We start from the raw sequence: 14,550 nt of genomic DNA on the forward strand, positions 1-14,550 counted from the left end.
TTTCTAAATTAACCTTGTATATTTTAGTCAAATGACGAAATACACATTCCGTGTTTCTCGAGTGTCGAAATGTGATTGGTTGTTAAAGAGGGAAAGAATCACAGACGAGAGAGAGAGAGAGAGAGAGAGAGAGAGAGAGAGAGCGCTCTGAAGCTTTTGGCATTGCGTGCCTCTCTCTAAAACGAAAGCGAACCTGTATCTTTAACGCTCACTTTCAGACACACTCTCTCTGTTTATGTTTCTCTTTCTATGTATTTCTAAGCTGTGGATCTAAGATTGTGAAAAGGGTTCAGTAGCAACCTTAATAAATTTGGGCCATACAAGAAAAGCAGTATAGGATGCTACAAAAATACAGGTACTAGTTCTTGTTCTTATTTATTTCTTTTATAAAAAAAAAAATTGCAATTTTTTTTTTCCTTTCTGGGAAGCTCCTAATGCATAATTTGGTGCTCAAATTCATCTGGGTATTTGGAACTATAGACATTTGTGCCATAATTTAGTTTTTGTTATAGGAGTAAGAATGAAATGGTTGTAAATTCAGTTGGGTATGTGGGTTTTTTCTCAAATACCCAATTGGGGTTCTCTCCTAGGTAATTTTTTTTGTACATTTTATGAAAAATTTTAAAAAAGAAAAATGGAAAAGTTCTTGACTTTAAAGTTCCCATTGGAGTGGTGTTTTGTACATTTTTTTTTTGGTGGTTATCTGGGGTTGTTGTGCTGATAATTGTGAGTACCAGTTTGGTTTCCCATCATTAATTCTAGAGAATATAGTGCTTCATTTTAGGAACATTATTTAAGCTTATCTCCAGCATAGGAGGGTGCAATTGTTTTTGATGGTTTATAAACAAAGTTAAACTTAGCTTCAAGACAAGGTTTTTGCTTGTTTGCTTTTAGAAATTCTTGATATGCATATGGTGATCTTTTTTTTTTTTTTTTTGGGGGGGGGGGGGGGGTCAAGTGGGTTGAGCAATCAAGTATGAAATTCAACAATGTTTTTTCAACTATGGCATTCCTGTGATTTCAACAATGTTTTTCAACTATAGGATTCATTCATAATATGTTACTCATGCTTTAGTTACTTAATATTATCCATATACCATACAGGATCCTTGATTTGGATTAAAATTTATTTTTTGAACCATTAAGGACATCATCCAGTGATGAAATTCTAACTGGATGCTATAGAATCATCTTTACTTAGTTCATTTCATGAAAGTTACTAGAGAATATGAACTCATTATCCCGTCTTGACTGATGAGTCGGAGTGCCCATGTCGTATGATTATTGACTTGTTTTGGATGCAGTTATATATTGCTTCTGTCCATTTGCCAACTTTAGCACTGGATATAATATTGGCTTGAAAACCTTGTTGATACATATATTTTTTCTAGTTGTACTTATATTGCTTTAGTGACAAGCTGCAATAGCTTGCATTTCAAACAAGATTGCCAAAGCCCGTCATCATTTTTCATTTTTATTTTTTCACCTGGTGTTGTGAGTGCAATCAATTATAGCAGGTCTATGAAAATATAAATATAAAAAAAGAACAGGACAAACGATGGTAGAGGGAGCATGGAGTGTTGCATGGTTTGGCTTTAGAAGTACATCCATGGCTATGTTAAGAAAGTTTCACTAACAAAGTAGGGAGATTACAATGGTATCCAACCAAATCCCAAATTTACCAAAATAACTCTTTCTCACTAACTAGTTCACAAGAGAATTTCTGCTTTGCTTTGGACTCTCGCTGCATCTTGAAACTCTGAGAATGCAATCAAAAGGCTAAACATAGACACACACACACACACACACATCTCCAACTGAAGCCAGAAGTTGTCACTTTGTATCCTCCTCTTTATGTTTAATAAAGCTTTTATACTTTCAAAAATATTGTGAGCATCTACATGACCTTGTTGAGTTGTTTGAACCGAACTTGTTCACCATTTAATTGCATTAATTGAAACATGAATTTATTGCTATATCACCAATCATAAATATATATATATATATATATATTTTTTTTCTTTATCATTTTATGTATCCTTGCAATCGTTCCTAATAATGTATCAAATGGATGTTGCTTGATTAAAAGCATTCTATCAACTTTACGTACTTATTTCCTATCTTTATTTCCTATCCCTGCTTCTGTGGCTAACCGAATTGTAAAAATTCAGTGGAATTTCATATGGGGTGGTCTAGGGGATGAACCTAAATTTCACCTGGTTAAATGGGATAATGTCTGTACACATCTTTCTTTAGGTGGCTTGGGGGTAAGGAAAGTAAAATTTTTTAATGAAGCTTTTTGCTTGGGAAGTGGCTATGGAGATTTGGGTTTGGAAGGGATGCCCTTTGGAGGCAAGTGATAGAGGTGAAATATGGATGTGTATGGGGTGGTTGGTGTACCAGTCCAGTTTCTGGTCCATATGGTGTTGGTTCATGGAAAAATATTAGTCGAGGATGACCTTCTTTTTCTTGTTATATTCTGTTTGATATTGGTGATGGGACGAGGATGAAGTTTTGGCAAGATTGTTGGTGTGGGGATACACCTCTTGTTGTCCGCTTTCTTGATTTATTTAGATTTTGCCGAGATAAGGAGACAAGTGTGGCTGAGCTTATGAAGGTCTTTAATAGGGTCCTTTTTTGGGATGTGAGTTTCTTTAGGGGTTTTCATGTTCGGGAATTGGAGGTTGTGTCGAGCTTCATGGATACTATATGTGGCTCCACAGTAAAGGGGTTTGGGGAGGATAAAATGAGCTGGAAGCTGGATAGAAATAAGGGATTCATGGTTAAAGATTATTATAGTCTAGTGGGCTAACGATTGCTGTTTCCCTTGGAAAAGCATTTGGAAGCAGAAGATCCCCTCTCGAGTGGCTTTCTTTGTTTGGACTGTTGCTTTGGGGAAATGTTTGACGATTGACAATTTACATAAAAGGAAGGTGTGGATATTGGATTGGTGTTATATGTGCAAGTATAATGGTGAATCGGTTGACCATCTCTTCCTTCATTGTCCGGTTGCTATGGATTTGTGGTCTATGGTTTTGGATTTATTTGGTGTTAGTTGGGTTATGCCTAAGTCAGTTGTGAGGCTCCTTGCTTACTGGCAAAGCCGGTTTGGTCGTCATTGAAATAGTCATATATGGATAATCGTTCCCCATTGTTTAATGTGGTGTCTTTAGAGGGAAAGAAATGATAGGTGTTTTGAAGATTCTGAGAGATCCATTCTTGACCTCAAGTTATTTTTCTTTAGAACTTTTTTGGATTAGTTGTTTGCCTTGCGAAACCAATCATTCTCTTCTATCTTTTATTTTCTTGATTCTTGTAATTTTTGTATTTGACCCTTGTACACTTCCTGTGTACTAGGGTGTCCCTTTTTGATATCAATAAATCTTATTGCTTACAAAAAAGAAGAAGGGATATTGCTTGATAGGTTTATTGTGCAATTCTTTCATTATTTTCTCTCCTTAAACATCCATTACATTAAGATTGCAAGTGCTTTTATTAATCTTCAAATAGCATCTATTAATCACTTTTTTGCATTTCATCTAGCTTCATTTGTTAGAATTTCAGCCAATGGACTATAGTTCAACTGTCACTTCTCTCATAATAATTGGTTGGAGGGTGAGGTCGTGGGTTCAAGACCAATTAGGTGTGTGTGTAACTTGCCTCTCTCTCTCTCTCTCTCTCTCTATATATATATATATATATATATATATTTAGAATTTCAGAAAGTTAGGCATGAAGAGTCAGGTTCAGTAATAGTCAAATACTTAGGCTTGAGGACACATCTGGATATCAGTATGGTGTTGTAGATTGGAATTTGCCAGGAAAAGGTTTAGATTGTATAAAATTAAAATGGGCTTAATAATTTTATGCTGTCTACTTTCAAAGTTTACATACATCAATATGCTTAGTGCATGGTCTGCCATAAGTCAAATTGATTCACTATCATAGGAAGAAATTTAGAATTAGTTTTCCAGGATCCATGTAGTGTTGATGTAATGCATTTAAAACTTGTTTTTGGTAATAATACTTAAACCACTTAGAAGAGTTCATGCAACATTAAGAGTTAACAAAGAAAGCCTGATTTTAACTTCCATCAAGATTAGCCATTGCTTCTAACACCAATAACACTGGCATCCATCTAAAGCATTTTTCTAACCATTGGGTATGTGTCCATAGGTTTAACTTTACTCTTAGAGTTTAAATTCTTGATTTGAATGGTACCTCCTAGAAAGAAGCTATATTATTGGTCATGAGAAAGAATCCCTCCCTCCCCCTCTAAATTTGTTGCTATTAGAAAATGATAGTCGTGCAAATTCAAGAATCTGTGTTGGAAATCGGTAAAGAATTCCCATGTCCTACATGTTTATACAATTTATATTAAACGAAATATAAGCTCCATTTAAAACTACCTCCTTTTCTGTGCCAATCTGATCTATTTCTTTCTTTTTGTTACCTCATGCAGATGAAGCCTGCAGTAACACAATGATTTCCTTTTAGTAGATGATGGACTTTTTCTGATCATACTCCACTTGGAAAAAGCTGGATAAATATTCTGGCCAAGGGATCTGCAATTGTTGTAGTGTATAAGCAGAGATGAAAGCTGGCAACAATCATAGGTTGAAGGGAAGAAGTCTTTCTCTCACACTGGTTGTTCTCATCGTTACAACCATAGCACTTTGGGCTTGGGAAAAAAATCCTTTTGCTAATACTCTACTGTTGGCCCAAGAGTGGTATATAGCGCCTTCTTCAGGTTTGTGTTAGTGCATACATGTATACACAAATTTGCACTTGTATCTTTCTTCTGCTATTAATGTAATTCCCACTAGAATTTAAAGAAGAAAAATGACAAACTATGTGACTTATTAAAAATAAAAGGGTGCATGGAGCCTTCCAAGGAACCTATAAACAAGGCTCTGATATGAGAAGATTAACTTATGATCTGATAATTGGAACTAAGAAGTTTTTTGTGGTGCATTGACTTAGTTACGCATGCTGGCCATGTATGTCAGTCATTGTCTCATTTTTCTTGTGTAAATTCCAACCTTTCTAGTATTTCCATCCCTCTTCAGGATGCACTCTATGACCTGGATTGGAACTAAGAACTAAGAACTCTTTTGTGGTGCATTGACTTAGGTATGCATGCTGGACATGTATGTCAGTCATTGTCTCATTTTTCTTGTTTTATTTCCTACCTTCCTAGTATTTCCATCCCTCTTTAGGATGCCGTCTCTGACCTGGATTGGAGGCAGGCCATGAAATTGGGAGACGGCTGCTTTACATCAAAGTGGAAGTTCAGATCTTATTCCCTTGCAACATAGGAAACATATAGTTGGTTGTAAATGGTATGAATTCCAAAAACTCGCACAAACCGGGGGCACCCACTAGACCCGACAAGATTCAGCCAGTTTTGATGGCTTTGGTGGTCAGTGGTGGGTTTTCCACATGAGAATCCAACACACCCAACTCGTCTGACTTAGATTTCAAAGAATCACCCAATTTTAATGAATGGAAAGGGGATCTAGAGATCTCTATCCAGATTGAAGGGAGATATAGAGATCTCCTCCTTGTTGCCAAATCCGTATTGTTATTGCCTATCAAATTGTTGTCTTAACCAGTTGACTGCCATCCCTGGAGTTCCAAACGGTCAAGCCACCATTTCTACTGGGTCGGCAGCAGGTTCCTTCCACCCCCACCCAATGTGGTCAAGACAAGTGACGGGTTGAGCCTTAACCTGTTGACATCCCTAGTAAATGGTATTATACTGTTAAGTTCCATCCTGATGATTGACTTAAAGCTTGGTTGGTTTCCAAGGGCTGTTGCCAAACTTATGGTATTGATTATTGTGAGACCACCTCTCTTGTGGTCTCTTCTATTCGAGTCCTAATATTGCTTGCAGCCAATCTTGGTTGTAACTGACATCAGTTAGATGTTAAAAATGCATTTTTCCATGATGACCTTCTTGAAGAAGAATATATGGAGTAACCACCTGTGTTTGTTGTTCTGGGGTAGTATCAGGGCAACGTTTGCAGGTTGAAGAAAGTATTATATGGTCTTAAGCAGTCACCAAGATTATGATTTGGGAAGTTTTGTGAAGTTTTCATGGATTTGGACTCCACTGTTGTCAGATGGATCATTCAGTTTCCATTTACACACTGATGCTGGAGATGCATATTACTTGTTGTCTATGTGGATGATAGTAATTATTAGGGATGATTAGAATGCAGTTTTATAACTACACTTTCACACCAAAGATCATGGCTTTGATACTTTTTAGGAATTGTAGTTGCAAGATCTAAGCAAGACATCAATTTATCTCAAAGTAAGTATGTATTTGATATCCTTGAGGAGACTTGATTGCTGGGTTCTCGTCTTGTTGAAACTTCTATGGTTCCAAATTGGAAACTCTTAAATGATGAATGAAACTTATTTCAAATCCTAGCCGATATCTTCAATTGGTTGGGAGGCTTAGTTTTCTCACTATCACAAGGCTATAGTCTTCATATACAATTAGTGTCTGTTTGGGAACAACTTATCTAGCTTTTTTCTGAAAGTGTGCTAAAGTATAATTATACTTTGAAAAAATAAAAAAAGTAAGAAAAAATGAGATTTTAAAAAGCTATACATAAAAGCTAAAAACTGAGCTTATAAGCTCAAGTCAAACACACACTTTGTGTGATGACTTATGAAACACAGGTGCATTTCCGGATTCGGGTGTGGGTGCGGGTGCGGGTGCAGGTGCAGGACTTGACAATTTTTGAAAAAGTAAGGTGCGGGTGCGGCGATTAAAAAATTATTAAAAATATTTTTATTTATATTTTTAATATATTGCTAAGCATACATTTTTATATTATATAAACGTATGCCAAATTTAAGAGCAATAGTAGATAATAACTAAAACATGATGTTCATAAATTAAATAAAAAAAATCAAACCCAAGTCACAACATTACAGCTTATATAAAAAATTAAAAAAATCAGATCACAGTTCACAGATTCATAAATCACAATGAGTAATATCTATTAACTAAATAAAAAATCAAACCCTAGTCACAACATTATTACATTATAGCTTATATAAAAAATTAAAAAAAAAATTAAAAAAATAAGATCAGGTGAGGTGAGCTTCAGACTAAAAAAATCAGATCAGCTTGAGCTTAAAAAAATTGAAAAACTAAGATTGAAAGCTTTAGTTTGATACCTGAGTTGAGACTCTTGAGAGTGGGTCAAGCTTGAGAGTTGAGACTTGAGTTGAGTTGAGAACTTGAGATTGAGAGTGGGTCAGTGAGGTTGTGAGTGAGTTGAGAGTGAGATTGTGTGTGTGACTGAGTGGCTGAGTGTGAGAGAGGGGAAACGGAGAGTAGAGACAGAGAGCACAGAGACAGAGTGAGAGAGAGAGCTGAAGATGAGAAGAATGAATCGGGTTAGATTAGTTAGGGTTTTGTTATTTCGACCAAAACAGTGCGTTTTGCACCTTTTTTTTTTTTTTTTTTTGAATTTCAGCGTGTATCGGTGGTTTCGGCCAGAATCGGCAGTTTCGGCCGATATGGACCAATTCGGCCTGAATTGGCGTGAGTCAGGAAACCAAAAAAAAAAAAAAAAAAAAAAAAAACCAAACTGGACGCTTCACAGACGCACAGGCAGCGGCGTCCCTCCCGCATCGGACGTGGGTGCGGCGGCCATTTTGCCGAGTCCGTGCGTCCCAGGTGATGACTCAGCTCTTAGAAGTCCCAAGACTCTAACATTGGTGTGCTACCCTAAGAAAGCATGGCCATCTTAGGGTAGAAGACTTCATTGATGCAGATTGGGCTGCACTACCTTTTGATGGAAGGTCCACCACGGGGTTTTGCTCCCTGGGAGGAAAATTTGTAACTTGGAAAAGTAAAATGTAGTTTTTTAGTCTAGTGCAGAAGCATGATACAAAGCGATGACATGTACTGCTAGTGACATGACTTGGTTACAGCACTTTCTTCTAGAATTATGCAGTGCCTACTCCTATCCCACTATCATGTGATAGTCAAGCAACTATACATATTGCGATATATGCTCCAAGTATTTTTGTTCCAAGCTGGGTTTATATGAGATATATGCTCCAATTGAGGGGGGACTTTTAGAAAGAAAGATAATTCTATCCTTCTAGAAAGATACCATAGGTGAGGTGTCCCTATTCTAGACTCTTCTAGAAGATACTATTTATGATGTGTCCCTATCAACTATCATTATTAGAATATAATTTTTTGAAAAAGACCATATACTATATACTGTAAATTTTCTTTTGTATATATGGAATGGATTGGGTGAGGGCTTGATATATAGAAACAACCCATTCTCTTTCATCTTTTTCTTCTTATTTGTGATAAATTACCAACTGTAACTGTCCCAAAAGCTTAAGCGGTTAGGAAATTTTGAATTCAATCATTTAACCATTATTCTAACACTACCTCTCATGTGTGGGCCTAGACTCCTACTTAATAAGTGGGGTCCAACATGTGAGATTTTTAACTTTTTGGATGGGAGGTAGAATGGATACATGGTTCTAACTCAATACCGCTTATTCTAACACCATGATAAATTGCTAGTTGTACCAAATGCTTACACTGTTAGGAAATGGTGAATCCAATTATTTAAGCATTTTTCTAATAGATTGCCCCTTCTTTTTCATTAACAAAAATAAACATGACAATCTTCCTAAAATACTTATAGGTGGGCCAAGAAAGGTTTCAAATTTATAACAAGGAAGGGGGAAGGGAGGGGGGGGTGTTTAATTTAAGAGTGATATGTCAAATAGATAGATGTTTTTATTTTTTCAAAAACCCATATATTTTGGGGACAAACCTAAAAGGAATGCATCCCATCTATTTAGGATGGAGAGAGTATTACTGTAGGAGTGGTGTATGTATTGCTCCAATCAACTTGATATTTTGCATGTTAAAAGTAGTGTGTTTATTGAAACATGTCCTCTTAATTTATGGAGTGGTGTAAGCTCAGCGACATCACCAGTTTAAACTTGATTTGATTCTGACTGGTAATATTTTTAATATCCAGACATGTTCTTGTTACGGTCAACATGTTTTTAACTTGCTTTTATAGGTTTGTAAGCCTGCTAATGACTTATTTTTTGTTGTGGCATAGAGTTTCATGTGGATGCCCGAAATGATTCTGTAGTATCCATGAAGCCAACAGAGAAAATTGTGGTAAATATTTCAGATTCCATCATAACAAAAGCAGAAGAAAACTTCGGTACTGCACCAGTAGACTCTATATCCGCACTCTCTCCTGAAACGATAGACAGAAATGAGGATATGACATCCTCCTCAGAAACTAAAGGTACTTTTATTTTTATACTTCAATATAAGCATGCCTTTGACATCTTTACACACTTGTTTTGCAAGTACAATATTTTTTCCCCTTCATTTAAACCCTTAATGATTGGTGCTGCACTTATGATTAGATTTGCTTTTCAAATTTTTTCTCAAATTTTTATAAAGGAGAAAAGTCTGTATTAATAAAGCTACTTTATGCAAAAAGAGCAAAAAATAGAGGTGCATTTAGGAGTCTCTTAAAGAGTAATAGCCAGTGCTTTTTTAAGAGTCTTCATGGTATCAACTCTCAATTGTTTTCAGTAGTGTCAGGGGCTGCAATTTTTGGCATCTGGCTCACAATATGTCAAATTGGGAAATAAAAGAAAGTATGGCTTCAAATAGAATAGAATAGAGGAAAAGAATACATGTGGAACTAATCTGTCAAGGACCCATAGCCGACCCCAAAAATTTGGGACTAAAGTTTTGTTGTTGTTGGGAGATGAAAGGGGTGGATTTTCTAATGGATTTGTTATATTCTAAACTTCCCTTTGTTAGAAGCACTGTCTGTATGAGATGGGTTTTGAATATGAATGGTGAATTTAGAGTTTGATCTTGTTATGAAATCTTGAGAATGCTATTAAGAAGCATTTCCATGGAGATGCATCTAGATGAATTACATGAACAAGAAAATGTTAATTCGTGTGGACAGTAGGGTTGAATAAATTTTTGACTATAGACAATCTTATAAATATGAATATAGCATTGGTTAATTGGCGTTGTATGTGTAATGTAAATAGTGAACACTAGAGACCCTGTTGATCATCTTTAGCTTCACTGTTAAGTTGCTCAAAAACTGTGGTCCTTTTTTTCTTCCATCCCACTCCAACCCCTCCCCACCCCCCCGGTGGGGTTTTATGGTGCAGTGGGTGATGCTGCAAAAAGTGAATTTATTCATTCATACTCTAATTGTAATTGTTTGGTGGAATTGTTGAAACGAAGTGTAACAAAATATAAAGCTCTGTAGAGTTCTAACTTATCCACACAAAATAAAAAAAGCTCTGTAAAGTTCTAGCTTCACACTTTTTTATATATTAATTGTTTATGTGACAAGTCTAAATTTGTTACAAAGCATCCATTGACCGGATTTAATTCATGCATACTCCAAATGTAATTTATTCACTCTTCAAATGAATACTAAGGTTGTCTGGTTTTCACCTCTGCAGTCTGCAACTATGCCAAGGGTAGATGGGTTGCTGACAGTCGAAGGCCATTGTATTCTGGTTTAGGATGTAAGAAGTGGTTATCAGCGATGTGGGCATGTAGATTAACACAGCGAAAAGATTTTTCTTATGAGGGATATCGGTGGCAGCCAGAAAGTTGTGAAATGCCAGAGTTTGAGCGGTCTGCATTCTTGAGAAGGTAGGTATCTCTTCTTCTTATTATTTGAAATTTCCCTTCGTCTCTTCTCTGTCTTGTGTATCATATGGCTTTTATAATTCAATTCAAAGAACTTTCAATGGCCTTGGTATAATATATCTGATATCTTATTTATTAGATTTTCTGTTTTTCCTATTTTAACAAAATCCTGACTTGAGCACAGAATTTACTTTACTACAAGCAAGTATGAGCAACATAGTTGACTTCTTTAATTTTCAGATTGCATCAATTTTAGTATGAAATCAAATCTTAAACTGATGTTAATTTATCATTGATGTCAGATGCTTTATATTGCACCCCGCTCAGGTCTAGTTATAACTTTGAAATTTTTAGATTTTTCTCCCTTTTTTTTTGGGGGAGTTATTAATGATCATTTAGGCAATAGTTTACTGACTCCTAATATGTAGTTGGACATGATTTAGTCATAAGTTTGAAATTTGATGCTCTGGTTATGTTCATGATCTAAAGTGTTGCTGTTCATATCAGAATGCAGGACAAAACAATTGCATTTATAGGAGATTCATTAGGCAGGCAGCAGTTCCAGTCTTTGATGTGTATGGCCACCGGTGGGGAAGAGAGCCCAGAAGTTCAAAATGTGGGAAAAAAATATGGTCTTGTCAAAGCTCGTGGAGCCATACGTCCTGATGGCTGGGCTTACTGGTTCCCGAAAACCAATACCACCATTTTATATTACTGGTCAGCAAGTCTGAGTGATCTAGTGCCCCTTAACACCTCAGACCGAAACACCAATGTGGCTATGCATTTGGACCGTCCACCAGCTTTCATGAGACGATACATCCATTGTTTTGATGTGTTGATTCTTAATACAGGGCACCACTGGAACAGGGGGAAGCTTAATGCAAATCGATGGGTGATGTATGTGGATGGAAAGCCCAATGAAGATAAAAAACGTAATGAAATTGGGAATGCCAAGAATTTTACGGTGCATAGCATCGTCAGATGGCTTGATTCTCATCTTCCCTCTTATCCCCATCTCAAAGTTTTCTTTAGGACTATCTCACCGAGGCATTTCTTTAATGGAGACTGGAACACCGGGGGTACCTGTGATAATACCACTCCCTTGTCCGGAGGAAGTGAAGTTATGCAAGATAGATCAAGTGATCCAGTTATTGAGGGTGCTGTAAAGGGTACAAAAGTAAAGATTTTGGATATTACTTCTATTTCTAAACTGAGGGATGAGGGTCACATCTCCCGCTACAGTATTAGAGGAACAACTGATGTAAATGATTGCTTACATTGGTGCCTACCCGGCATTCCTGACACATGGAATGAGCTCCTTGTTGCACAAATATAGGCTCAGCCATGCCGAGTATGCATCGACAAAGACAAATTGAATCATCTATTCTTTATGGTCTAAGAAGACCATTTTTCTTCATAATTAAAATAAAAAAAAAATTTAATTCAGCTTTCTTACCTAATAGTTAAAGCATCATGTTCCAATCCAAATCACATGGAAATGTATTCTTCAGTGTTATAGTTGTTTTTTCATAGGATTTTACGGACAAAGAGACTGCCAGAAGAAAGAATACCCGAGGGCTTCAGCTTCACTCTCAGACTAGCAGTTTAAGGGCTGTTGTATGTATCATCAATTCATCACATTGTTATAAGAAATTATCCACGAGCTCCCCCCCCCCCCCCCCCCCCTTTTTCTCTCCAGAATTTTTTGTAACGTATATGTTAAAAGGCTTTTTTAATTTTGTTTTGTTTTGAAAACAGCTTCAGCCTCAGTGAACAAAACAAGGAGGCATACCAGAGTAACAGACATAAACACAGCCGACAGAAAACGAATACTTGGTACATTGAACCTTAAATCTTTATCTCTTCCTTCTCTTCTACATCTATGCCTTTCCTTCTTCCTTTTCTTCCCCTCTTTTGGGAATAAAGTTACATTCTTTTTTCATATTTTCTACTGGAAATAAAAAACATAATCCACAAAAATGAAGGTCCCCGATAGTGTGTTTGGATTGTTTATTTGGTCTCTCGTGTACTAATTGTAATGAAAACTGGCCTATAGAGTTAAATTTTTCCTCAACTTCTTGTTTGTTCACACCCTTTTCTGAAAAAAAAAAAAAAAAAATCCACGGTGAATTAGTTTTTTTATATCATGCACGAGGCCTAGGGGAACCCTGTATTTATTTATTTTAATGAATGAATAAACTTTTATTGAAATTCGACAGCGTTTACAGTATTTACAAAAGCTTGCTAAGAGCCTTGTAACTCAATCAGTTGGTAATTATTGCACTTCCTGATATTTTCAAACAAGGGTTCAAACCCCCCTCCTTGGTTGTAACTATCTAATTATCAAAAAATAAAAATTACAAAAACTTGTAGCATCAACAGCCTATTCAAGGATCAATGACAAACATGGATCTTCCGCAGACTACATGGTATGTAGGGGGTCCTATTTTGTATGGTGTTATTCACATTTTCACAACGTGAAAATCTGTCGTATAACTTCAGATATATTTGCATGTACCAATTCAAACCGATTTCTCCCATTATAAATTCCAGCAACTGGCACTTTGTCAATCTCTCAGCCCAATAGCCAATTATTGCATATAGCTTGTTGAAAGCCTTTTCACTTAATTTCTTAGGCTTCCTTTTAAGAGTTTATAAGGGAATGGAATGAAATAATCATAAGGGAATAAAAAGGAATGAAATGTATTTAAACAAGGGAAATGAATGAAAAAGAATGGAATGAAATAGAATTAAGTAACCTTAAGTGGATGTTTTAAAATAAAGAAATGGAAATGAATAAAAATGAATGGAAGGTAAGTAATCTTATTTGGAAGTAACATAGAGGAAATGGAATGAAATCATTTTATGGTAATATTATTATTAGACCCCTATTTTAAAATAAATTGTTGAATATATAGGAGTATTTTCATATTTTGAGAGTTTTAGTAAAAAATTTATTTAATCTAATTCCATTCTCGCTCATTCCTCTCAATTTCAAGGAATGAAAATTTGAGGTTTTAAGAAAATATAGAGGAATGAGTGTTCTCTCCTACGCATTCCATTTACTCCCACTTTAAGGGAATGTACTTTCCATTCCCTCCATTAAAACTCCCAAACAACGGAAGGAAATAATATTCTAAAATTATTATTTTCATTCCTTTCCATTCCCTACTCCCAAACAAAGGCTTAAGGGCAAAGTTTGGATATGAACATGGTTGTAACCATTAGTTACAAGTTCAACTAAAAAAATTAAGGATATAGTTTGGCTACAAATTTGGTTATAGTACAAGGCTACAACTTCTTTTAAAATATTAACATTATTATATATCTTGAATATTTAACCGTTAGATTGTATTTTTTTTACACTCACATATGTCAAATTTTGTGTCAATCAGATGTTATTTGTTATATGATCAATAAACTTATCTTTTATGCATAATTTTAAATTACAAAAACTTGAAATTTAAACATTTAATTGATTGCATAGTTATTGATTTTTAATTTTCAGAAAATTTTGCAAGTATAGAGAATATAAGAAGAAAATGTAATCCAATGATAGATTTGTTAAAATTCACATCCAATAAAAAGATATTGATTAAAGTTGTAACCATTGGTTATAACCAAATTTGTAACTAAACTTTGTCATTTTTTTTAATACAAGATAGAAACTCTACTCTAGCCTAATTTAAAGGTATATGTGTGTGAAACTCTCATTTGAAAACTTGAACTTTGACTTTTACCCTTTACTTCACAAAAACTTTATACTTGCGGAGTAAGTGGTGTCATTTTCTTAATAGCCCGTGTTTCTAGCTCATCATTAAAATCTAGCTCCAACC

At 35.5% G+C, this 14,550-nt stretch overlaps 1 protein-coding gene across 4 annotated transcripts; it reads left to right on the top strand.

Annotated features, from left to right (window-relative positions):
• Window positions 1-117: 117 nt before the first annotated feature.
• On the top strand, window positions 118-12,165 carry LOC115964044 (protein trichome birefringence-like 14). Of its 4 annotated transcripts, none has more exons than XM_031083332.1 (6): window positions 118-355; window positions 3,544-3,643; window positions 4,463-4,750; window positions 9,129-9,323; window positions 10,522-10,717; window positions 11,222-12,165. In XM_031083332.1, exons 3-6 carry the CDS (start codon window positions 4,594-4,596, stop codon window positions 12,048-12,050), a joined length of 1,377 nt encoding a protein of 458 aa, XP_030939192.1. In that variant the 5' UTR covers window positions 118-355; window positions 3,544-3,643; window positions 4,463-4,593; the 3' UTR covers window positions 12,051-12,165. The 4 variants fall into 4 exon arrangements, with proteins under 4 accessions (XP_030939192.1, XP_030939193.1, XP_030939191.1 ...); XM_031083333.1 differs by having other exon boundaries at window positions 3,557-3,643; XM_031083331.1 differs by lacking the exon at window positions 3,544-3,643.
• The last annotated feature ends 2,385 nt before the right edge of the window (window positions 12,166-14,550 follow it).

This window comes from Quercus lobata, chromosome 10 (genome assembly GCF_001633185.2).
Source record: "Quercus lobata isolate SW786 chromosome 10, ValleyOak3.0 Primary Assembly, whole genome shotgun sequence".
NCBI lineage: Eukaryota > Viridiplantae > Streptophyta > Magnoliopsida > Fagales > Fagaceae > Quercus > Quercus lobata.